Source organism: Cervus canadensis, chromosome 18 (assembly GCF_019320065.1).
Source record: "Cervus canadensis isolate Bull #8, Minnesota chromosome 18, ASM1932006v1, whole genome shotgun sequence".
NCBI lineage: Eukaryota > Metazoa > Chordata > Mammalia > Artiodactyla > Cervidae > Cervus > Cervus canadensis.
In genome coordinates, this window is record NC_057403.1 from 9,511,091 (window position 1) to 9,536,302 (window position 25,212).

The window sequence follows — 25,212 nt, forward strand, 5'->3', positions numbered from 1 at the left end:
AGCAGAGAACAAACTGTAGTATATGATTCATAAAACCTAGAAATACCAACATGAGGTAGAGCAGCAACATTTTTCTGTGTTGAAAGTGAAAGTGAAGTCGTTCTGTCTTGTCTGACTCTGTAACCCTATGGACTGTAGCCCTCCAGGCTCCTCCATCCATCCATCTCCAGGCAAGAATACTGGAGAAGGTTGCCATTTTCTTCGCCAGGGGATCTTCCTGACCCAGGGATCAAACTTGGGTCTCCCACTTTGCAGGCAGACTCTTTATCATCTGAACCACCAGAGAATCCCTTTCATGTATTAATTTATGGGTAAGTTTACTAATGAAATAACACTGATCATTATTTCTTTGGTTGGTCATCAGATAGCTTTTAGGGCATCATTTTGAAAGGCATCTGTCCCTGCCCATAGACTGTTAACCCAAGGTCCACTGCGGCCTCTAGTTTATTTTTAAAGAAAGCTGTGATGGAAACACCTCCAGGCCCCTTGTCTCTGAAGTAGGAGGCCCCCCACCTGCACAGAGGTGTTCACAGTGCAAATCATTTTGTGAAAACCAGTGTCCCCAGGTTACAGATGGGAGTAAAAACAACAACAACAAACCTAAGGACTCAGGCCATCTTTCCTAGAATCCTGAGAGCAAAGCCTTGCAGGAACCCAGGGCCCCCAGGTGATTCCCACCAAACACTCACCCCTCCCCTCCCCTCCCCCACGGGCACAGGCCTGGCAGGGCCACACCCATCATTGAAAGAGCCCCTCCCCAGGGAATCAGGCTGAGGTTCTTTGTTTCTAGAAGTTCCCGCCCTAATTCCTCCCTCCAGAGCTCTGGGGCTGGCAGAGCTGAGGGCTCAAGCTCAGGGCTCCTGGAAGGTCTGCCTCCTGCATAGTTTTAAACGTCCTCAGAGTCAGAGTCAGGTTGCTCGGAAGTTGGGTCCATGTTCTCTTGTGAATTGTTCTGTGGCCTGCTCTCTCTAATGTGAAAAATAAGAGAAGAAATAGCAGGGGTAGTCTGCAAAGAGAATGACGAAACTGAGCACCAAACCCAGGATGTGATTCAGCCTCATCTTGATTACCCACTACAGCTCAGGAACAGAGAAAGTGACCAAAGAGCTCGGGAAAGGGAGAGAGAACCAAGAAAACTCTTTCTTCTTTTTCACTGCAGCAGTTGCAGGTGAAAGAGCTGTGTGGATGCTGTTTTCTCAATACGTAGACGTGTTTTTGCTGCATAATATCCCCAGAAGAGACACAGCAGGAGGAAGAAGAGGAGGGAATGGCAGCTTCTCAGGTAAACGTCCTGTCCCGGGTCTGGGGCTGTGTCTGCTTTTCCTCCTGAAATGCCTGGACTGAGAATCCGCAAACCTTTACTTCTCTGAGTCCAGGTTTTCTCCCTGGGGATTTGTTGTCAACTTCCTCTTTTGTCTTTTTTCCTCATAATCGTGAAGACCGGCTCTTTAGCCTGCTTCTCGCTTGTGTCCCACAGCCTTTTCTTCTTTCTGTCCTGATGAATCCTCGACATGAATTAGTGACTTTCAACTGGTGAATATATTCCCTTTGTGAGAGGTGAACACAGGTGTCTGAGACTCCCGTTGGAATGTGGTTCGGCGTTGGGATCCTAGGGAAGTAGGGGAAATGCCATGATGAGTTTACATGTGGATGCAATTCAGTTCTTTAGAACAGGAGTTTAAAATGCCCTTAAAGTAGCGTGAACTCAGCAGTTTAGAACTTTTCAGAAAATTTTCAGAAATGAAAAAAGTACAATGACTAGCCTCTATATCGATAAGAAAAACTTACTATTAAATGTACTATTAGTTTCCAGATCATGCGAGGTATATATGCAGTAGAATTTGCATAAAACGGATATTTTTCATAGTAGATTGAGATCATGGTTTTCATAATATTGCTAAAATACCTGGCAGTGATAACGCATTTTTCCATGTACTTCTTACCCCCATGACCTCAGATGTTCACTGGTTCAGGTGCTTCTGTGAGATTCCAGTGCATGTTTTTGTTTTTTGTTTTTTTTTCTGTCTTCAAAAAGTGTCTTGGAAAGAAAAACTGAGGGATATGCGCAACTATCACAGTTAGTGGGAAACTCTTTATCATCTTGGTTTCTCTTCGCTTTGAACAATGAACACTGTTGGCTAAAACAGACACACAACTTGAGAATTGTGAGTTAAGTTTTATTTAGAGCAAAATAAGGACAGCAACCCAGGAGACAGCACCTCAGATAACTCTGACAGACTGCACTAAAGAGGCAGCGGGGAAGGTCAATAGATAAGATTTTAGTGAAGGGGGAGTTCAGTGCAGTCAAGCATTTACTTTAGAAAAGCTTTTCTGCCAGTCATGAGGAGCTGATGTCACCGTTCACTGATTTGGTGCTTTTCTAGATGTGAAGGGGCTTCCCTGATGGCTCAGATGCTAAAGAATCTGCCTGCAGTGCGGGAGACCTTGGTTTGATCCATGGGTTGGGAAGATCCCCTTGAGGAGGGCGTGGCAACCCACTCTGGTATCCTTGCCTGGAGAATGCCCACAGACACAGTACAACTAAGTGACTAAGCCCAGCCCACACAGATATGAAGAGATGCAAGGATTGGGATCATGAAATCAGCTCCTGAAAATACCTAACTCTCTAAAGCCCTGTTCCACCAGATTCCCTGGAGCAGAGTGCCTCAGTGCAGCCTGAACCCCCTCGGGGGCGGTTGCAGTCAGCACTTGAAGCACCATAGGGTTCATTTTCCACAGAGGCAGGTGACAAACGCCCTTGTTGTTGTTCTGTTGCTGGCAATACTCTTGGCAAGTGCCAGCTTGTAGTTGACAACACTCGCATGTGCTTAGGAGAGATGCTGGGTTTGGGGAGTGGGGGTTTTCATCACTCAAGCCTCGGTCTTACCATTTCCAGTCCACTCCACGCTCACATCACAGACATAGTTTCATCCTATTTCTGTATTTTCCAAAATGTTTACAAGAATCATATTAGTGCTAATCTAAGTTCAACAGTGTTAAGTGGTTGGTTGTTTTTTGTTTTTCTTTTCTTCCCCTGTGTCAAATTTTAAAATATAGTTCAGTGCAAATGATACAGGCTTCCAGGAAATTTAGAAATTCGGAACCAGAGCTCCACTTTATTTTATATCGTTGTATATGTCTGTACCCTAGTCTATTTTTAAAAATTAAAATAATATCATCCTCAAATATTTATGTATATTTTTAATCAGTTAGAAATTATCCTGATATTGTTGACATGACAGTTTTTCTCTATTACTATTACTGAGTATGTAGTCTCATTGTAGTATACGTCTCTGTGTATAAACATGTTAGCATGATTACATCGAATTGTTTCTTTTTTTTTTCCCATAAGATTCCCTGGAGAAGGGAATGGCTACTCAGTCCAGTATTCTAGCCTGGAGACGCCCATGGACAGAGATGCCTGCCAGGCTATAGTCCCTGGGGTCCCAAAGAGTAGGACACAACAGAGTAACTAACATTTTTCTCATTTTTAGTATGATTTACAAATACAGAAGTTTCTATTAACTTTCATTAGAGTTGTGTCTGTATATTTGTCTGTGTTTTATTAAAGTCTAGAGTCATCAAGTGAAATAAAATTTCAGCTCTGCCCTTTAAAGAATGTCTGTTAAAATATTTGTCAAACGACACAACAGCAACATTATTCATTTTCAATTATTTCTGTTGCACATTGCAGACTCTGAAAAACTGTCAGAAAGATATATTCAGTTCAGTTCAGTTCAGTCGCTCAGTCATGTCTGACTCTTAGTGAACCCATGAATCACAGCACGGCAGGCCTCCCTGTCCATCACCAGCTCCCAGAGTCTAACCAAACCCATGTCCATCAAGTCGGTGATGCAATCCAGCCATCTCATCCTCTGTCTTTCCCTTCTCCTCCTGCCCCCAATCCTTCCCAACATTGGGGTCTTTTCCAATGAGTCAACTCTTTGCATGAGGTAGCCAAAGTATTGGAGTTTCAGCTTCAACATCAATCCTTCCAATGAAAACCCAGGACTCATCTCCTTTCGGATGGACTGGTTGGATCTCCTTGCAGTCCAAGGGACTCTCAAGAGTCTTCTCCAACACCACAGTTCAAAAGCAGCAGTTTTTCGGCACTCAGTTTTCTTCACCGTCCAACTCTAACATCCATACATGACTATTGGAAAAACCATAGCCTTGACTAGCGGGACTTTTGTTAGCAAAGTAATGTCTCTGCTTTTAAATGTGCTATCCAGGTTGGCCATAACTTTCCTTCCAAAGAGTACGCGTCTTTTTATTTCATGGCTGCAATCACCATCTGCAGTGATTTGGGAGACCCCAAAAATAAAGTCTGACACTGTTTCCACTGTTTCCCCATCTATTTCCGATGAAGTGATGTGACCAGATGCCATGATCTTAGTTTTCTGAATATTGAGCTTTAAACCAACTTTTTCACTCTCCTCTCTTTCACTTTCAAGAGGCTTTTCAGTTCCTCTTCATTTGTGCCACAAGGGTGGTGTCATGTGCATATTTGAGGTTATTGATATTTCTCCCAGCAATCTTGATTTCAGCTTGTGCTTCTTCCAGCCCAGTGTTTTTCATGATATACTCTGCATATAAGTTAAATAAGCAGGGTGACAATATACAGCCTTGACGTACTCCTTTTCCCATTTGGAGCCAGTCTCTTCTTCCATGTCCAGTCCTAACTGTTGCTTCCTAACCTGCATACAGGTTTCTGAAGAGACAAGTCAGATGGTCTGGTATTCCCATCTCAGAATTTTCCACAGTTTATTGTGATCCACACAGTCAAAGGCTTTGGCGTAGTCAATAAAGCAGAAATAGATGTTTTTCTGGAACTCTCTTGCTTTTTCGATGATCCAGTAGATGTTGGCAATTTGATCTCTGGTTACTCTGCCTTTTCTAAAACCAGCTTCAACATCTGGAAGTTCATGGTTCACGCTGTTGAAACTTGGCTTGTAGAATTTGGGGCATTGCTTTGCTAGCATGTGAGATGAGTGCAGTTGTGCAGTACTTTGATCATTATTTGGCATTGCTTTTCTTAGGGATTGGGATGAAAACTGACCTTTTCCAGTCCTGTGGCCACTGCTGAGTTTTCCAAATGTGCTGGCATATTGAGTGCAGCACTTTCACAGCATCATCTTTTAGGATTTGAAATAGCTCAAGTGGAATTCCATCACCTCCACTAGCTTTGTTCGAAGTGATGCTTTCTAAGGCCCACTTGACTTCACATTCCAGGATATCTGGCTCTAGGTGAGTGATCACACCATCATGATTATCTGGCTCATGAAGATCTTTTTTGTACAGTTCTCCTGTGTATTCTTGCCACCTCTTCTTCATATCTTCTGCTTCTGTTAGGTCCATACCATTTCTGTCCTTTATCGAGCCCATCTTTGCATGAAATGTTCCCTTGGTATCTCTCATTTTCTTGAAGAGATCTCTAGTCTTTCCCATTCTGTCGTTTTCCTCTATTTCTTTGCATTGATTGCTGAGGAAGGCTTTCTTATCTCTCCGTGCTATTCTTTGGAACTCTGCATTCAAATGGGTATATCTTTCCTTTTCTCCTTTGCTTTTGGATTCTCTTCTTTTTACAGCTATTTGTAAGGCCTCCTCAGACAGCCATTTTGCTTTTTTGCATTTCTTTTTCTTGGGGATGGTCTTGATCATCCTTTACAATGTCATGAACCTCCATCCATAGTTCATCAGGCACTGTGTCTATCAGATCTAGTCCCTTAAATCTATTCCACTGTATAATCGTTAGGTCATACTTGAATGGTCCAGTGGTTTTCCCTGCTTCCTTCAATTTAAGTCTGAATTTGGCAAGAAGGAGTTCATGATCAGAACCACAGTCAGCTCCCAGTCTTATTTTTGCTGATTGTATAGAGCTTCTCCATCTTTGGCTGCAAAGAATATAATCAATCTGATTTTAGTTTTGGCCATCTGGTGATGTCCATGTGTAGAGTCTTCTCTTGTGTAGTTGGAAGAGGGTGTTTGCTATGACCAGTGCATTCTCTTGGCAGAACTCTATTAGCATTTGCCCTGCTTCATTCTGTACTCCAAGGCCAAATTTGCCTGTTACTCCAGGTGTTTCTTGACTTCTTACTTTTGCATTCCAGTCCCCTATAATGAAAAGTACATTTTTGGGGGGTGTTAATTCTAGAAGGGTTGGTGGTGGCCTGCTGCAGGGTTGGGGGCACAGGCTAGCAGTGCATGCATGGGATCTTTTGAGGAAGGTCACCATTATCTTCATTCCCTCAACCACAGTTTAGTGAGTGAAGTCACTCAGTCGTGTCCTACTCTTTGTGACCCCATGGACTGTAGCCTACCAGGCTCCTCTGTCCATGGAGTTTTCCAGGCAAGAGTACTGGAGTAGGCTGCCATTTCCTTCTCCAGGGGATCTGCCCAACCCAGGGATCAAACCCAGGTCTCCCACATTGCAGGTAGATGCTTCACCATCTGAGCCATCAGGGAAACCAACCATAGCTTGACCCAGGTAAATAGCAGGGAGGGAACACAGCTCCACCCATCAAGAGAAAATTGGATTCAAGAATAACTGAGCATGGCCCTGCCCACCAGAACAAGACCCAGTTTCCCCCTCAGTCTGTCTATCCCATCAGGAAGCTCCCATAGGCCTCTTATCCTTCTCCATCAGAGGGTAGACAGGTTGAAAACCACAATCATGGAAAACTAACCAATCTAATCACATGGATCACAGCCTTGTCTAACTTAATGAAACTATGAGCCATGCTGTGCAGGGCCACCCAAATCTGGTGGAGAGTTCTGACAAAATGTAGTCCACTGGAGAAGGGAATGGCCAAACACTTCAGTATTCCTGCCTTGAGAACCCCATGAACAGTATGAAATGGCAAAAAGATGAACTCCCCAGGTTGGTAGGTGCCCTATATGCTACTGGAGATCAGTGGAGAAATAACTCCAGAAAGAATGAAGAGCCAGAGACAAAGCAAAAACAACATCCAGTTGTGGATGTGACTGGTGATGGAAGCAAGGTCCGATGCTGTCAAGAGCAATATTGCATAGGAACCTGGAACGTTAGGTCCATGAATCAAGGTAAATTGGAAGCAATCAAACAGGAGATGGCAAGAGTGAACATCGACATTTCAGAAATCAGCAAACTAAAATGGACTGGAATGGGTGAATTTAACTCAGATGACCATTATATCTACTACTGTGGGCAGGAATTCCTTAGAAGAAATAGAGTAGCCATCATAGTCCACAAGAGAGTCTGAAATGCAGTACTTGAATGCAATCTCAAAAACGACAGGATGATCACTGTTCATTTCCAAGGCAAACCATTCTATATCACGGTAATCCAAGTCTATGCCCCGACCAGTAATGCTGAAGAAGCTGAAGTTAAATAGTTCTATGAAGACCTACAAGACTTGCTAGAATTAACACCCAAAAAAGAAAATACTACTGTGTAAAATTATATTCTTGTGTACTAGCAGCCACTCGCCTAAAGGAAAACCAGGTCTCTGAACTTGCTGTTTCCATTATGGGTCACATTAGGAAGTCTTCCCACGGCCCCAGGGCATCTGTACTTTGTATTTTAGGGACGGCTGACCTTCCGGGATGTGGCCATAGACTTCACTCAAGAGGAGTGGGAATGCCTGGACCTCAGTCAGCGGGACTTGTACACGGACGTGATGGTAGAGAACTATAGGAACCTGGCTTCCTTGGGTGAGGACAACTGCCTTTCAGAATCGCTTATCTAAACCTCAGGGTTTTGGTTCCTTCATTTCTAGAATGTCTTCTGAAAGTTTCTGCTCCGCACATTTGTTTGAGATCTCTGCTTTGTAGGTGGAAATGAGTATCTGTGAGTTTAGAAAGAAAGGCTTCGTTATGATGATCCATTATGCTTGTAACCTTTGTCTTCCTTTATGTAATCTGCCTCCTTCTAGGGCAGTGGTGATTGTGTAAGTTCTGTGGTATCAAATAGTTGTACGTTCTCTTAATTTCACATTTCCACTACTTACTTTTGCCTTAGTGGCACTTGACCAGAATCTCAGGACTTAACATTTTGTATTAGTTAGCATTATATAGGTACTTTCAATAAAGTATTTGGGGCGGGGGGGAGCATCTGGGGAATCATTCTCTGGGCTGTTTTAACATTCACCCATGTGTTCTCTTCTCGCCTGAATACATATTGGATTGGAAACTGATGAATCTCTAGCACAAGAAATATTCCTTTCTCCGATGAACAGGTCTTGTGGTCTCTAAGCCAGACTTGGTCACCTTTCTGGAGCAAATGAAGGATCTCAGGAATATAAGGAGAATGCAGACAACAGGCATATACCCAGGTAGGTGTGAATGGATGGAGCCGATGACTCAGGTGAGAGGTACAGTGAGAGACCTGCCTGGGAAGGAAATCTAAAACAGAGTGGCTATATATACGTATGGTTGATTCTGTGAGGATCAGTGAGGAAGTCATCCTGTATCATGTGGTTTGGGAAGATCTGCTTCAGTGGAAATGCTTTTGGAGAAGTCTGGGTTTATTTCTGTTGCTGTCATAGATGGCTATCACCTGCCCCATTCTGTCTCTTGAATCATTCATGAATTCATCTCCAGTGATTGCTTTTCTCACTCACAGTGAGAACTAAAATTCTCCTCTTGGCCTGTGACAACCTGCATGAGTTGGCTGCTCTTTCATTTCTTGGTGATCCTAGGAAAACTGTGCACACTTCTGAGTGACTATATGATACTCCTTTTAAAGTTTGTTTCTACCTTTAAACAGAACTGTGTAAGTGGAGTCATAGACATACTGCCAAAGTCCTAGGAATAGTTGGGACAGGTTTGTTTTTTTGTTTTGTTTTGTTTTTCTGATTTATAGTTTCCAATCCACTGGAAACTGCAGATATGCCCTTATTCATTTCAAACTTAAGTAATGTCTTCACTGCATAGAGCAAAACCTCCCTAAAATGGGAAAATGAAAGTCTCATGGTTACTTTAAAGTTTCTCTTCTCTTTATACGAACTCATGTTAAATACCTAAGTGTATTTGTCCCAATTCCTGAATGGTAAAACACTTTAATATATTCAATTACCTCAAAAAATTTTAAAATAAATTGGCATATAGAACTTAGAACATTTTCCATATTTGTAATGGTTGTTTCAAACTGGTAAGATTTTTCGATAAAATATAGAAATCTTTTTATTAAATTCTTAGTGGAGTGTAGCTGTTTTCCAAAGTTCTGCTGCTGTACAGAAAACATTATCAATTATACATACATATAGCCACTCTGTTTTAGATTTCCTCCCCAGTTAGGTCTCCAAAGAGTACTGAGTCGAGTCCCAGGTGTTTCCATCATATTTTTTTTATTTTTAGATCCATCATATTTTTAAAGTCTCACTTCTTGTTTAATTTCTTAAGAACTACTACTTTGTTAATTTATCTTGTTCATCCCGAGCTTCCCTGGACTCTGTCTTATGTGTCCTCACTTGCTAGGACATTAGTTCTGTGTCATATCATTTATGATTTTTAGATTCAAACATCTAATACAACATTCTCAAGTAAAAACACAGGTGATAAGAAGTAAATGAAAGGATTAGTAGGCACCTAGCCCTTGTGAAAATGTTTGGTGTCTCAATTTAAGAGGACTTTAAGCAAAAAGTAATCATTTGATTGCCTCTCTCATCTTCACTTAGTTTTTATCTAAGCAGGTTTTGATCTTGCTCCTTCCTCTACAAGACACTTCTTTGTCCTCTCATTTTGTCACATCTTCTGTGTTTGTGGTCTCCATTCTGCAGGCTGCAGGATCCTAGTTCCTGTTGCTCCTGGTGTCTGTCCCCTGGTGGGTGAGGTTGGTCCAGAGGTTTGTGCCCTAACCCCCTTGATGAACTTTTGACTGCTGTTTCTGTGACCCGAGCCTGCCCTGGATATTGAGGGGAGCTTCCCCTTTGCTCTGTGGCTGTCACCGCCCTTTCTGTGGTGGGTCTGCGCCCTGGTTTGTGGAAAAGAGCCCCCAGATCTGTTTCTTCGCTGTGATCCTGATCTGTGTGGAGGCAGGTGGGATTGGAGCACACACCCGGGAGAGAAGCCCCTGAGGATTGCTGCTCTGGGGATGTTCCCCTTGGGATGTGCTCTGTGTGTCACTTTCACCCATTGGCTGAGTCTCGTGTGACCCTGGTTGGCACTGCCCTTGGCCCCACCTCAACCATGGGTATCCTGGCACATGGCCCTGGGGTCTCTCAGATGTTGTTTTCACCAGGTCACCAGCATAGATCCTTGAAGTCAGGGCCCAGGATTGCATTCATCATGGAGCTGGACCTGCTGTGGTGCTGTGGGGGCAGCTCAGACTCCGGCCTGGCCCTGCCCCCTAGTGTGGGAGCCCACGAAGCCTACAGCTGCTACAGCTACACCTGCTGTGACTGGGGGAGCCGTCCTTGTCCACTCAGACGTTCTAAAGGTGCTGAGTTTACAAAGACAGCTGTGATGGTATAGAAACGAGTTTGTGCAACTTCCAGTGGAGATATCAGCTTTACTTCCTTAAATTGCCAGACCCTGGGGCTCAGCAGTGCTTCAGCCCGCTCTGGGCATGTGGATAAACTACAGGCCGCTGCTCCCGAGGTTTCCCAGAGTCTACCAGTCTACCCTGGAAGTGAGGGGCGCGGAGGAAGAGGCAACAGCTGGGTTCATGAGAGCACCCACCCTAATGGAGCCCTTCCTGATGCCTGGTGAGGAGGGGCCAGCACAGGGGGAGAGAGGCTACAAACAATGGTGGGTCTTCGCTTGGGGCATGACTCAGCAATGGCGCTCTGCTCTATGGTGGTTCAGGCTTCCTCCCCAAGCATTCCTGTTTGCAGAGCTCCTCCCTCCCTGCCATTCCCACAGGACGTCTCCTCACAGCCCACAGCAGTCCTCTGCCTGGGTCTGCTCTCCAGACCCCACATTTCAGCACCCAGCCCTTGTCTGCAGTGGTGGACACCCTCTCAGGCTGGGTGGGCAGGGCTGGGGGCAGTACCCCATGTGCAGGTCTCCTCTGTCCTGCTGCCTTTGACTGCTGTCGTGTTCTCCTCCCACAGAGGATGAGGCTCCCCTTCTGTCCCAGCTGGGCTCCCCGAGTGAGGGCCTTCCCCGGAGGTGGAGACCTCTCCCCTCTTCAGATCCCCCCAGGGTTGCAGGCCCCATCCCATTTCCTTTCCTGTTCTTTTTCTTTCTTCTTTCTTTTGCCCTACCTAGCTCAGCAGGAATCTTTCTTGTCCTTTTAGATTTCCAAGGTCCTCTGCTAGTGTTCAGCTGGGCTCGGTGAGAAGTGTTCCATTTCTGATGTATGGTTGATGCATTTGTGGAGAGAGATGAAGTCCATGTCTGCCTAATCCTCTGGCAACTTCTTTGGTATCTTTCAGCTATATCTCCTCAAGACACCCAGGATTTGATGCCAAAGAAACCAAGGGTAGAAGATTTGTTCCCAAAAGCAAACCTAGGAATATATGAAAGATTTCACCTCAGAAACTTGCAATTAATGAAAGACTCAGAACATACAAGGGCGTGTGAAAGACAGAGAGGATGTTTACATGGACATAAAGAAATTGAGACAGTTACACATAATGCAGACATTACTGTAGAAGGAAATGAGCTACTTGAGTCAAATTGGGGGAAACACTCATTTCAGTCTTCAACATCTGCTGAGAAGTGTACGTTCTTCAGAAAAAATTTACATCGTTTTTTGAAACATTCTTGTTCTCTGAAATGAAATGTGGAAAATCTGGGAAGTCCTCCAGTCTCTACTGTACATACTCCTTCAAACCACTCTGAGCATAGGCTTCGATTCAACATATATTTAAACATGTCTGAAAACCAGAAATCTAAAAATGATGGGAAAAACTCACAATATAATCAATTTGAGGGATCTGTGATTAGGAAGTCATTATTCTTCCAGAAACAGATATTTTCTCTCCATTCCAAGATGTATAATGTTGATGATAATGGAAGAGATGTAATCCAACCAGCATTGTTCAATACATCCCATGATATGGTTAATAGGGAAGCACATTCCATGTGTAACAAAATGAGTCAGACCTTAAGTAAGACCTCCAGCTTCAATAATTACACAATTATTTATGATGGAGTGAAGGTCTATTCATGCAATGAACCTGGGCATTACTTTGAACAAGACTCAAACTTTATGGAACATCAGGGAGCTCAATCTTCACACAAGGATTCTAAAAGTAGTAAATGTAAGAATATCTTTTATCAAGCATCAGATCTTTCTCTAAATAAGAGTATTCATAGTGGACAGAAAACTTACAATTGTAGTGAATATGGTAAAGTTTCTAATCAGTCTTCAAATCTGATTAAGCAGCAGAGAATTCAGAATCCACGGAAACATTACAAGTGTAATAAATGTGGGAAAGTCTTCAGTACCTCATCTAATATAAGTAAACACAGGAAAACACGTTCAGGAAGGAAACCTTTCAAGTGTACAGTATGTGCCAAAGCCTTTAATCAGAGTTCAAATCTTAGTCAACATCGGCAAATCCATACTGGCAGGAAACCTTATAAATGTAGCGAATGTGGCAAAGTGTTTATCTATTTCTCAAATCTTAGTCATCATCAGCAAATTCACACTGGGGAGAAACCTTATAAATGTGCAAAGTGTGGCAAAGCCTTTAATCAGAACTCAAGTCTTACTCGACACCAGCAGCAAATTCATACTGGAGAGAAACCTTATAAATGTAAGGATTGTGGCAAAGCCTTTAGCCGGTGCTATGGTCTTACTCAACACCAGCGAATTCATACTGGAGAGAGACCTTATAAATGTAAGGATTGTGGCAAAGCCTTTAGCCAGCGCTTTGGCTTTACTCAACATCAGTTAATTCATACTGGAGAGAAACTTTATAAATGTAAAGAATGTGGAAAAGCCTTTAGTCAATCCTCAACTCTTACTAAACACCAGATAATTCATACTGGAGAGAAACCTTATAAATGTAAAGAATGTGGAAAAGCATTTAATAAAAACACAACTCTTACCAAACACCAGCGAATTCATACTGGAGAGAAACCTTATAAATGTAAAGAATGTGGAAAAGCCTTTAGTCAATCCTCAACTCTTACTAAACACCAGCGAATTCATACTGGAGTGAAACCTTACAAATGTAAGGATTGTGGCAAAGCCTTTAGCCAGCGCTATGGCTTTACACAACATCAGTTAATTCATACAGGAGAGAAACCTTATAAATGTAAAGAATGTGGAAAAGCCTTTAGTCAATCCTCAACTCTTACTAAACACCAGCGAATTCATACTGGAGAGAAACCTGATAAATGTAAAGAATGTGGAAAAGCCTTTAGGCATAGCAGTCATCTCACTAGGCATCTCAGTGCACATACTGGAGAGAAACCCTCATAATGAAATAAGTGATGGAAGAAGTTTGTCCTAAACATACACGTCGGAAAACACGAGACCATTTATATAAGAAAGATATGGAGTGATGTATAAATGTAAAAGAAAAAAAAGTGTAGAAAATGATTTAATGAAAATTGAAATCTAAATAAATACCAGAAAATCCATACTAGAAAACTTTACATCAATCCTGTTTTCCGAAGTTCCTCTTACAGAGAAGTACTATAGATAGTAATCAACAGTTAAAGCAGATAGAAAATTGATATGTTAGTGTGGATCCCAAGATGAAGGGTTGATGTTTATAAAGGTACAATTATTAGCAATGTATCCTTGTTTATACTGACATGATTTGTGATTATTTGAGAATGAATGTAGTTCAACTCTCTACTTAATCCAAGGTATGATTCATTTCTAGTGTGCATGCAAACTTATGTTTTTGATAGTTGGTACCTCAAAGATGAGAGAAGCCCTTCTATCTAGGGAGAAATCATTTATATCTATTCTCCATTAGAAGATTAAGGACACAGTAATGTAACATGTACAGTAAACATCTAAATGGTGGTGTTTGTCATCCATGTCACACATCCCTGTAGGTCACCATGATGTAAGTGTTCAGGGAATAATTCCACATACTAAAGACGTAAGTTATTAAGTTATGCTTTTAAAGGTTAATATAATGACAGTTCACTGAAATCTTGATGTGTTTTATAATATCAGCAGAAATTATGAATGTTTAACATATTTCAAATAACCTCTGATACCCTAAAATGTATGGGAAACCCTTCCCAGAAAATTCCTGTAATTACTGTAAGTCTTCTTTCTTAAATGATTAGCCTCCATTTTGTAACCGTAGAAATCACAGTTGTCAGATCATTATATCAGAGGAATGAATATTGTTTATGCTTGCAATCTGTCTTTTAATCAAAGTTACACAATGGAGTATAAAAGGCTTTATTCTGATTGTGTGTGATGTTCATACATGTTAATCAATAAAACTGAATGGCTTCTTGTGGTAAAGTTGGTGTGAATGAATGAAGTGTTAACCTACCTCCACCGTTAACCTCTCCCATCTTATTTAAGGTTGCAGGGAAGAGCACATGACAGTGAAATCTTTGGCAGCACAGTGGGATGGCATCTGTAACAGTTAGTTTCCTTACTGCCCTTAAGCCTCAAATCATTTGATCATGTATTTCCCATCATTTCTCCATTGTACTTTTCCCCCTCTCTGTAACTGCAGGGACATTGTGACGGTTCTAATAAGAAGGATCATATAGAGTACTGTTGAGAGCTCCCCTGAACTGCTCCATGCTGTTGCTGCCTCAGCATCTGTCTGGGGAGCAGGCAGCCTGCAGGTCCTTGAACTCACACCAGCCAGTCCTGTGAGCACTTGCACCAGAAGACCCCCTTCCTTAAGACCAGCAGGCTTGTTGCACCCCAGGGCTACTTCACAAGCTCCCCTTCAATGCCACCCTCACAGAGCCACCAAAATCCGAGTCCTTTTGGTCTGAATGGACCCATCCACACTCAGCCTGGGGAGCCCACAGCACTTCACCCAGGGCCTCTTATAAAAACCTGAACCCCAATTACTGCCTCTTTCTCTGCTCACTTCTATCCATGACATCACTCAGAGCTTGCTGTGAATTCTCTCAGGACCTAGAGTCATGAACTCACCTGCTTCAGTTGTCCTTTGTTCTCAGCATCTTTGTTCTCATCCTTTGTACTCAGCATCTGTCTGGGGAGCAGGCAGCCTGCAGGTCCTTGAACTCACACCAGCCAGTCCTGTGAGCACCTGCCCTAAATCACCCTCTTCCTTGAGACCAGCAGTCTTGCTGAACCCCAGGGTGTACTTCACAGGCCCCCCTTCCATGACACCCTCAGAGCTCACCAGAATCCTGCTCCTCTGGTTTGAATGGACCCATCCACACTCAGCCTGAGGAGCCCACAGCGCTTCACCCAGGGTCACTTAGAAAGGCCTGAACCCTAAGTACTGGAACTTTCTCTGCCTGATTCTAGCCTTGACCTCCCTCAGAAGTTCCCATTCTAAATCCTCCCCTACAGAGAGGTCTCAGGTGTGCTGAGTGTGAGGGCTTGAGCTCTGGGTGTCTGAATGTGGGCTTGGGGAAGACACATCAGAACACATGGAAGCCTGGTAAAGACTCATTTCTGCGCCTCAGACCTGCAGATTCATAGCTTCTTAGAGTGGGGCCCTGGCCTTGAGTGATTTGTATTCACTGAAATGATTCAGAAAGAATCCTTAGCCAAGTGGTTTCCATCTGTTTCCCATCAGGGTCACGTGACCAGTGTCAGGAAGCGACCTACCCACAGAGTTCTCTTGGTCCTGTGGGGGCATCAGTGTGGTGTGTAGGAAGTGCTCCAGGGGATTCTGAGGGAGATCCCGGCTTAAGAACGTGGCTCCTGGTCCATTTGTGAGAGCTGAGGCCCGGCTTCAGCCCGAGGAGAGGCAGCAGCATTGGTCCAGCTGGATTTGGACCGGGGAAGTCAGTCAGCTCACATGGTCTGTGTGAGCAGAGGGTTAGGAGCTCTCTGTGGGGAGTGTTCAACAAGTAAATTCGCAGGCTGGTCTCCAGGTAGGAAGTGATTGTTCCTGAATATTTCCTGAGACAGAACAGAAGAGGTGGGTCTTTTCAGCTTTTCAAGGTCCTTCTGTCTAGGTGAGGTGGTTGCAGGTTAAAGAGCTGTCCGGATGCCTTTGAACGTATCTCAAGACACAGGTGTGAATTTGCAACATAACATCCCCAGAGAAGACAGAGCAGGAGGAAGAAGAGGAAATGGCAGCTTCTCGGGTACATGTCCTGTCCCAGGTCTGGGGCTGTGTCTGCTTTTCCTCCTGAAATTCCTGGACTGAGAATCTGCAAACCTTTACTTCTCTGCTTCTAATATTTCTGCCCGGGGCATTTGTTATCAACTTATTTTTTCCTTTTTTTCTTATAGTAGTGAAGACCGGCTCTTTAGACTACGTCTCCCTTAGTCCTAGAGTCTTCTGCATTGTCTGTATCCTGGCTTTCTATGGAGTATGACAGATTCTCAACATGAATTCATGACTCTCAACTGGTGAAAACATTTCCTTTGTGTGAGATCAACCCAGGGAGGCATAGGTTCTGAGAATCCTATTGGGATGTGCTTCAGTCTTGGGATCTTAGAGAAGTAGTGGGAAATTAGTGATGAATTTACATGTAGGTGCAACTTCAGACATTTAGAAAAGGATTAAGAAAATGTCCTTATAAATACAATTACCTCAGTGGTTCAGAATTCTACACAAAGTTTGGGGGGGAAATGGAGAAGAAAAATGTGAGATACTCTTCTCTATATTGGCAGGAAGGACTCATGCTTAACTGTACTTTTAATATACAGAACATTGGAAGTTATATATGAAGTGGAATTTGCATAAAACTGATATTTTTTCAGGAGAGATTCAGATCACTGCTAACATTTATCCCATTACACCTCATGTTCCATTGGTTCAGGTGGTTCTCTGAGATTCCAGCACTAAATGTTCATACTTTTTCTCTTTATCTTTAATAAAAATCTTTGAACGATTTAGTGAGGAGTGTGAATAAGCTGCCACAGTTAATGAGAAATCCGTGTTTTCCTCTGTTTGCTTTGGAAAAATGAACACTCACCTGTGTTTAGTAGGGTTCTTGAGTTTTGTGAGTTTTCATTACTTAAGCTCAGGTCTGATTATTTCCATTTTTAATATACTCAGCACTCATATTCAAACTACTGCACAATTGCACTCATTTCACAAGCCAGCAAAGTAATGCTCAAAATCCTTCAAGTTAGGCTTCAACAGTATGTGAACTTCCAGGTGCACAACCTGGTTTTAGAAAAGGCAGTGGAACCACGGATCAAACTGCCAACACCAACTGGATCATAGGAAAAGCTAGAGAATTTCAGAAAAACATCTACTTCTGCTTCACTGACTACGCTGAAGCCTTTGACTGTGTAGGTCACAATAAAGTGTGGAATATTCTTAAAGAGACAGAAGTATCAGATCACCTTACCTGCCCCCTTCTAAACCTTTATGGAAGTCAAGAAGCAACAATTAGAACCAGACATGGAACAATGGACTGGTTCAAAATTGGGGAAGGAGTATATCAAGACTGTATATTGTCACCTTGTTTATTTAACTTATATGCAGAGTACATCACGGGAAATTCCTGGATGGATGAAGTACAAGCTGGCATTGCAATTGCAGGGAGAAATATCAGTAAACTCAGATATGCAGGTATCACCACCCTTATGATAGAAAGCAAAGAGGAATTAAAGAGACTCTTGATGAAGGTGAAAGAGGAGAGTGAAAAAGCTGACTTAAAACTCAGCATTCAAAAAATGAAGATCATGGCATCCGGTTCCACCACTTCATGGCAAATAGATGGGGAAACAATGGAAACAGTGACAGACTGAATCCTGGCGTGCTGCAGTCCATGGAGTCGCAAAAAGTCGGACGCGACTAAGCAACTGAACAACATATTCCAAAAATAGAATTCTTTTCACATCTTTGTATTTTCTATAATATTTACAAGAATCTTATTACTAATATATGTTCAACTCTGTTAAATCTAAAATAGCACTCAACACTAGTGATAGAGATTTTCTAAAGAATAAAACGTTCAGAAGCAAGAGCTCTAATTTATATCATACCATCATGTGTTTTTGCCCTAGCATGTTTAAAAAAGACAGAATCAACCAGAAATAAATTATAAGATTCAAACAGGGAAATCTACTCTTGATTTTATTGACATGAATAGGTTTTCTCTATCACTTTTAATATGTATATAGTTCCTAAGTAGTGTATGTATGTGTGCATGAAAATGTTAACATTAAATGATTCATTTTTTCTGTTTCTGATATTTTTGCCAGTTACCTCATTTGGGTAAAACATCCATTAGAATTGCCTGTGTGCTGCCTTTGTTCTTTTTAGAGAAACTCAAGCTCAGATCCACTGAAGTAAGTCCCAAGCTCTACCATTTCCTGAATATTTGACCAAATATTCAAAACAATTTTGGATAGCATTATTATTGATCTAAAATTATTTATATGGCTCATTCAAGATTGAAAAGTAAAAAAAAAACTGTTAGATATATAGTATATAAATAGTCTAAAGGATTGTTTTTTTCTAGGTTTACAAATCTACTAAACCTGTAAAATCTGTAATCTATTAAACCTGTAAAATCTGTATAATGCTTTAAGTTCAATCTTCACTAAGATTTCTTACATGGCTGTTTCACCTCTGTGCCATTCACAATGGCCATTTATGAACCAGATATAGAATTCAGCTTGATTTGGCTCCTTCAACTTCATAGGAGCCAAAATCCTTGGTTTCCTATATTTTTACATTCTGATCAGTTTTATATCAAAATCATCTATGACTTTGTCTAAAAGATATAATATAACATGCTTGAATGAACATATATTTGGTAAGAAGGAGATAATTAGCAGGTATCCCAGATCTATGAAACTGCTTTGTTCATATATTTCAGATTACTTCTAGAAAAAGTAATCGCTAGGTTTTTTGTCTACTTCCTTCAAGGGGTGTTTGAACCATGGTATAATTTAATCACAAAGGTTTAGTTGATATGTCAGTGAGTCTTTGCATATTTTACAACTTTTAATTTTTTTTCTTTACTTATAAAGTAAGATTACTTTTGTTTTAAAGAAAGGGTTACAGCCTTGCTATCTTGTCTATATATATAAGCAATTTGTTAATACATGCTAAATTTCTCAACTGGGATAAAAATGCTTATTCATTTTAATTTTTCATTAGAGCTTTTTAGGAATGATTTTTTCCATTTTCTGTGTTTATCTCCTGGCTTGGAACCCATGCCAGGGTCTAAAATAGTTGCTTTCTACATGTGCACAGACACAATTAAAAAATATAATTTAGAAGGATTCTTTTTTAAAATAACATATAAGTTGTATTCAGACTTTTGGGCAAAAAAATTTCTCTTGTTTAGCTGTTCCATATGAGTTTGAGCTGTATGAGCAGTTTACATGTTTTGGAGATGAAGTCCATGTAGGTCTTTGTTTGTTACATTTTTTTCCCATTCTGAGGGTTGACTTTTTCTTTCCTTTAGGGTTTCCTAAAGGTCAATGAGATCCATTTTGTTGACTTTTGTTTTATTTTTCATTTCTCTAAGTGGTAGTTCCAAAAAGAACTTGCTGTGATTTATATCAAAGCATTTATTTTCCTCAGGAGATTTAGAGTACTCATCCCATCATTTAGATATTTAATTGATTTCAAGTTCCTTTTTTTGTATGGGGCTAGGCAGTTGTCATAATTTCATTCTCTTTTCCTTTGTTTAAGGAACGTGCGCCTCATACTCCTTGGTGGCTGTTCCCAGTTTACATTACCAGGATCAGTGTAGGAGGGTTCCCTTTTCTCCACAGCCTCCCCAAACTTTACTGTTTGTAGACTTTTTAACAAAGGCCATTCTGATCAGTGAGAAGTGATACCTCATTGTAATTTTGATTTGCATTTTTCTAAGATTTCAGGAGGTTGAAACTTTTTCGATATATATATATATATATTTTTAAGAAATGTAAAACTGACCTCTCAAGAGTAGCCTCTTGGTGGCCTGCTCTGTTTTGATTCTTTTTCCAGGGCCTACCTGAGGATATTTGTTGAGGACAGATTTTTTTCCTTCTTTACCCCTAGCCTGGAGTATTCAGTATTGACTGTGTTTTTCAGTAACCAAAAGTGGCCACAGGTTAGTAGCATTTTTTCCCGCTTCCTGTTTTGTCTGTTTGTTTTGGCTAACTCAATTTTTATTTTCTATTGAAGTAGGGTTGATTTCCATTGTTGTGTTTGTTTTAGGTTTACAGGAACTTGATTCAGTTATACATAGACCTATATCTATTCCTTTTCAGGGTTTTTCCCATGTAGGATCTTTCACTTTGTTCAGTAGACTTCCCTGTGCTATTTAGTAGGTCCTTTTGGATTATCTATCTGATAATAAGTCATCAGTTCAGTCGCTCAGTCATGTCCGACTCATTGCAATCCCATGAATCGCACCACACCAGGCCTCCCTGTCCATCACTAACTCCCAGAGTCCACCCAAACTCGTGTCCATCTAGTCGGTGATGCCATCCAGCCATCTCATCCTCTCTCGTCCCCTTCGCCTCCTGCCCCAATCCCTCCCAGCATCAGGGTCTTTTCCAATTAGTCAGCTCTTCACATGAGGTGGCCAAAGTTTTGGAGTTTCAGCTTCAGCATCAGTCCTTCCAATGAACACCCAGGACTGATCTCCTTTAGGATGGATTGGTTGGATCTCCTTGCAGTCCAAGGGACTCTCAAGAGTCTTCTCCAACACACAGTTCAAAAGCATTAATTCTTTGGTGCTTAGCTTTCTTCACAGTCCAACTGTCACATCCATACATGACCACTGGTAAAACCATAGCCTTGACTAGATGAACCTGTGTTGGCAAAGTAATGTGTCTGCTTTTTAATATGCTATCTAGGGTGGTCATAACTTTCCTTCCAAGGAGTAACCGTCTTTTAATTTCATGGCTGCAATCACCATCTGCAGTGATTTGGGAGCCCCCAAAAATAAAGTCTGACACTGTTTCCACTGTTTCCCCATCTATTTCCCATGAAGTGATGTGACCAGATGCCATGATCTTAGTTTTCTGAAAGTTGAGTTTTAAGCCAAACTTTTCACTGTCCTCTTTCACTTTCATCAAGAGGCTTTTAAGTTCCTGTTCACTTTCTGCCATAAGGGTGGTGTCATCTGTATATCTGAGGTTATTGATATTTTTCCTGGTGTCAGGGAATGTTTGACGGGAGGATTCCTACTTGCTGTCTCTCATGAGTGCTTTGTCCCTCTTCAAGCGGAACAGCACGCTGCTCCCAGGGACTGAGGTCATTGTGTGAGGCAGGCTTGCATCTCCTTTAGTACACATTCTCTTTAGGACAAAACTGCTTAGTCTTGCTCCCCTTTCTTGAGATATGGATTGTCTCCTGACCTTGTGACTAACATTACCCCTTGTTCCCTTGGTAACGGTTGCTGTACGTTTGCTTTTCTAATCTCTATCATTCCCGAAAGAAGTTTCTTGTACCACAGCCTATATATATTCATAGAAAAACCATTAAAGCACCTTTGCTCCATCAGAGCTTAGGTTCCTGGGTCTTTTTTCTTTCTGTCTCTCTCTCTCTCTCTCTCTCTCTTTTTCTGGCTGACTCTCTGGAGCGTGGAGACCCATCGTGCTCACTTTTCTGCCCGGGCTTCTAAGACCCCCTCGAGAGGGCGCCTGGTACCTTCATGAGTGATGCAAGTCCTGCGTCAAGGGCTTTATTGGTCCTCTGCGTAAACCAGGGAATATCAGCCTCTTTCTCTCTTTTACTTTCTTATCATCGACTCCATACCACCAGGTTCTGGTCCATTAAAGGACCACAACAAATGGCGCCAAGAAACAGGGACACTGGTATACGTGGCATATGGGGCGGAGTGACTCAGGGACCTATTGAGGTCGGTAAGTACTAAGGCGTGGGTTAAACGGCTGGCCAGCCCCATTATTTTTCTACTTTACTTCACCATTTGTTTAAAGTTCAGGGACTTCTGGTTTCACGCCAATGAATAGAGGCTTGCCTTCAAACAGTAGTTGAACATAATCCTTAGTTCCCTGATAAATGCAGTTTTGATTTAGAAATTTGGCTCCGCGTCAAAGAAAATGTTAAATGAGCTACCAAACAAGGAAAAAATATTCCAGCTGATATCTAGCCCCCTATGGGCTCTCATTAAAGCTGTAATTCTGCCATTTCAAGGTACATTCTAGCCCTTCCAATATTCAGCAACAGACAGAACACTTATTACATAAGTATAAATTAAATGATAAAACTTTACAAAAGGCCCAATAATACAAAATATCTCAAAGTTTTCTTACTAGTCCTGCCCCGGCTGCTCCAAATGCTCCTCCTCTGCCAACGGTTGCAACTCCAAAAGTCTCTCCTTCGTTGGAATCTAATGAAAGTTATGCTAATTTTTTAGCTAGATTAGAAGCTGCTATTTCCCATGCTATAATCGGAGAAGAAACCAAAAAACAGCTAGAGAAATTACTTGTTTAAGAGAATGCAAATCAAAAAAAAAAAAAAAAGAGAGAGAATGCAAATCAGAAATGTCAAAGAGCTATAGCTGCAATTTGTGAGACTAAGACTATTACTGATTATTTGAAGGCTTGTCACAATCTAGGATCAAAAACTCAAAAGATGCAAATACTAGCTGGAACAATGGCTACTACCTTTTAAAAAGGGAAATGAAGGATGCTTTACATATGGAGATAAAAACCATTTAAAAAGGGACTGCCCTAAGAAGGCTAATAAAAACCTCTAAAAATTCGCCCTTGCTACCATAGAGGAATGCATTGGGCCAAAGATTGTAAATTTAAATTTGATATTGAAGGAAAACCTATTCCATTCCTGGAATAGTGGACTCCAAACAGGGGACCCCCCCAGGTCCCCTACAAGAAAAACCAGGGTCAAATTCTATCTTTTCCCTCAAACCCTCAACGTCCAGCAGTGCTGCCATTAATATACCAGCGCTAAATGATTTTTTCCTTTACCCTTAAGCAGTCCCTTCTAGAGTACCTACTGGACTTTTTGGACCCCTGCCCCCACAAACCTTCAGTCTTTTACTTGGCTGATCTAATTTGGCTTCTAAAGGAATTACTGTTCACCCTGGAATAATTGATTCAAATTATAAAGGAGAGATTCAAATTATGATGTCAGCTCAGATTCTATGGCAATTCCAAAGGGGGGACAAAATTGCTCGATTACTTCTTTTGCCTTACATTTCTATTAACTCCTCTAATATTGTATGGACAGGCAGATTTGGCAATACAGGTCAAAAACAATCCTTATGGACATCATTGGTATTTGAATATGCCCTACCAAATATAAATATCAAAATTAATGGTAAAAGATTTTCTGGTCTCCTTGGCACTGAATCTAATATTACTATTATTTCCAAACACTTATGGCCCAAATCCTGACCTATACAAAAGGTCTCTTGCAAATTGCAGGAATTTCTCAAACCAAAGTTCAAGAAATTTATCAAAATATTCAAATCTACCCATATGATAGGCCAAAAGGCCAACCTACAACATTAAGACCTTATGTGATAGATGCACCCCTTAATCTAATAGGAAAGGACTTACTTATGCAATGGCAAACTCAGATATACATTCCACATTTTTCCTAGAGGCCACTGCTCATTTAACAAACAAAACAATTATTAAAACAACTGAGAAAAATTATGAGCCTATTTGGACAAAGCAATGGCCCCTTGTGAAAGAAAAATTACAAGCTACTAAAGAACTTATAAACACACAATTAAAATTGAAACATATTGAGGAATCTTGCCCTTCTTGGAACTCTCCTATTTTTGTTATAAAAAGGAAATCTAACAAATGGTGTCTCTTAACAGACTTTAGAAAAGTTAATTCTTTTATGAAACCTATGTGTGCATTACAACCAGAGATCCCATCACCTATTACTATTCCTCAAAATTGGCATATTATTATTACTGATTCACAAAATTGCTTTTTTAATATACCTTTACACCCTTTAGACCGGGAGAGATTCACTTTCTCTCTCCCTTATCCTAACCATATCGGGCCTCATAAAAGATTTCAGTAGACTCTGTTACCTCAAGGTATGCTTAACAGTCCTGCTACTGCTGCTGCTAAGTCACTTCGGTCGTGTCAGACTCTATACGACCCCATAGATGTCAGCCCACCAGGCTCCCCCATCCCTGGGATTCTCCAGACCAGAGTACTGAAATAGGGTGCCATTGCCTTCTCCATAACAGTCCTAGTATTTGTCAAAATTTTGTAGCCAAGGCTTTACTTCCTATGTGACAGCAATTCCCTCATGTACATATCATTAATAATATACTATAGCTACAAAAAGGAGAAATAATATTTTTGACACTGAATGGCCATGATGTTCTTTAGACTCTGGAGAAAGCCGACTAAAATAAAATCTTTTTTGAAATTGCAAAACCGGTTCTTCTTGCACGTGCAGTTAGGAAAAGGTTAACTTGTTAAAATACTTTTTTGGAGCTCCAGTTCTGCCTGAGAAACAAAAATAGGCCTAAGAAAAAGCCTTAAGTTAACTCTTATCATGTCCTTGGGATACACAGCCCACTCTATCTAGGACTCCAGCCATTAACAAATTGGTGGAACTCAAAATAAATAAATAAAAAAAGAAAGATATTTTAAATTTCAAATGGAGAACTATGCCTATCTACCTAAAATTATCTATGTTTCAATATATGTCTTTGTTTTTGGATAATATGAAGTTAATAAGCTCTATTTAAATTCAAGTTCACATGAACTGAAAAATATTCAATATTAAATATGTTTATTTAAATATAATTATTTGTTAATCTAATTAAGACATGTCTTAAGTCAATAACATTATATAATACTTTTATTATGCCCTGGTTTAAGGTAAGCTAAATTTGTCAACAAAAAGGTAAGTCTTTATATATATATATATATACAAATATATAAATGAGATGAAAACTTTTAGATAAGCTTTATTAAAAATAATTATATTTTTAATAGAATAATCTATTTTTATAATCTAAAACAATCTCTTAAGATTGGAGTAACTTAAGTTTCTAGAGTTATGCTAAACTAAATAATAAAAGTTTATTAAACAACTAGGTCATTTGCAAATGAAGTAAGATTTTAAAACATTAATTACTGAACATTAACTTACTCTTACAAAAAGTTTTTCTTAGAGAAAAACTAAAAAGATTTTAAGCTATTAATAAATACAAATATAAATATATATTTATGTATATAATATAATATGATTTAATAAACATATTTAACAATCT

The 25,212-nt window shown here is 40.8% G+C and overlaps 2 protein-coding genes across 2 annotated transcripts in view; one reads left to right on the forward strand and one right to left on the reverse strand.

The window, feature by feature from the left end:
- Window positions 1-25,212, reverse strand: part of LOC122420697 (zinc finger protein 107-like) — a 213,946-nt gene that overhangs the window by 128,667 nt on the left and 60,067 nt on the right. The gene's annotated exons all lie outside the window — the stretch shown is intronic.
- Window positions 1,065-13,618, forward strand: LOC122420630 (zinc finger protein 420-like). Its single transcript, XM_043435983.1, has 4 exons — window positions 1,065-1,282; window positions 7,566-7,692; window positions 8,217-8,312; window positions 12,414-13,618. The coding sequence occupies exons 1-4, from the start codon at window positions 1,268-1,270 to the stop codon at window positions 13,355-13,357; spliced, it is 1,182 nt and encodes a 393-aa protein (XP_043291918.1). The 5' UTR covers window positions 1,065-1,267; the 3' UTR covers window positions 13,358-13,618.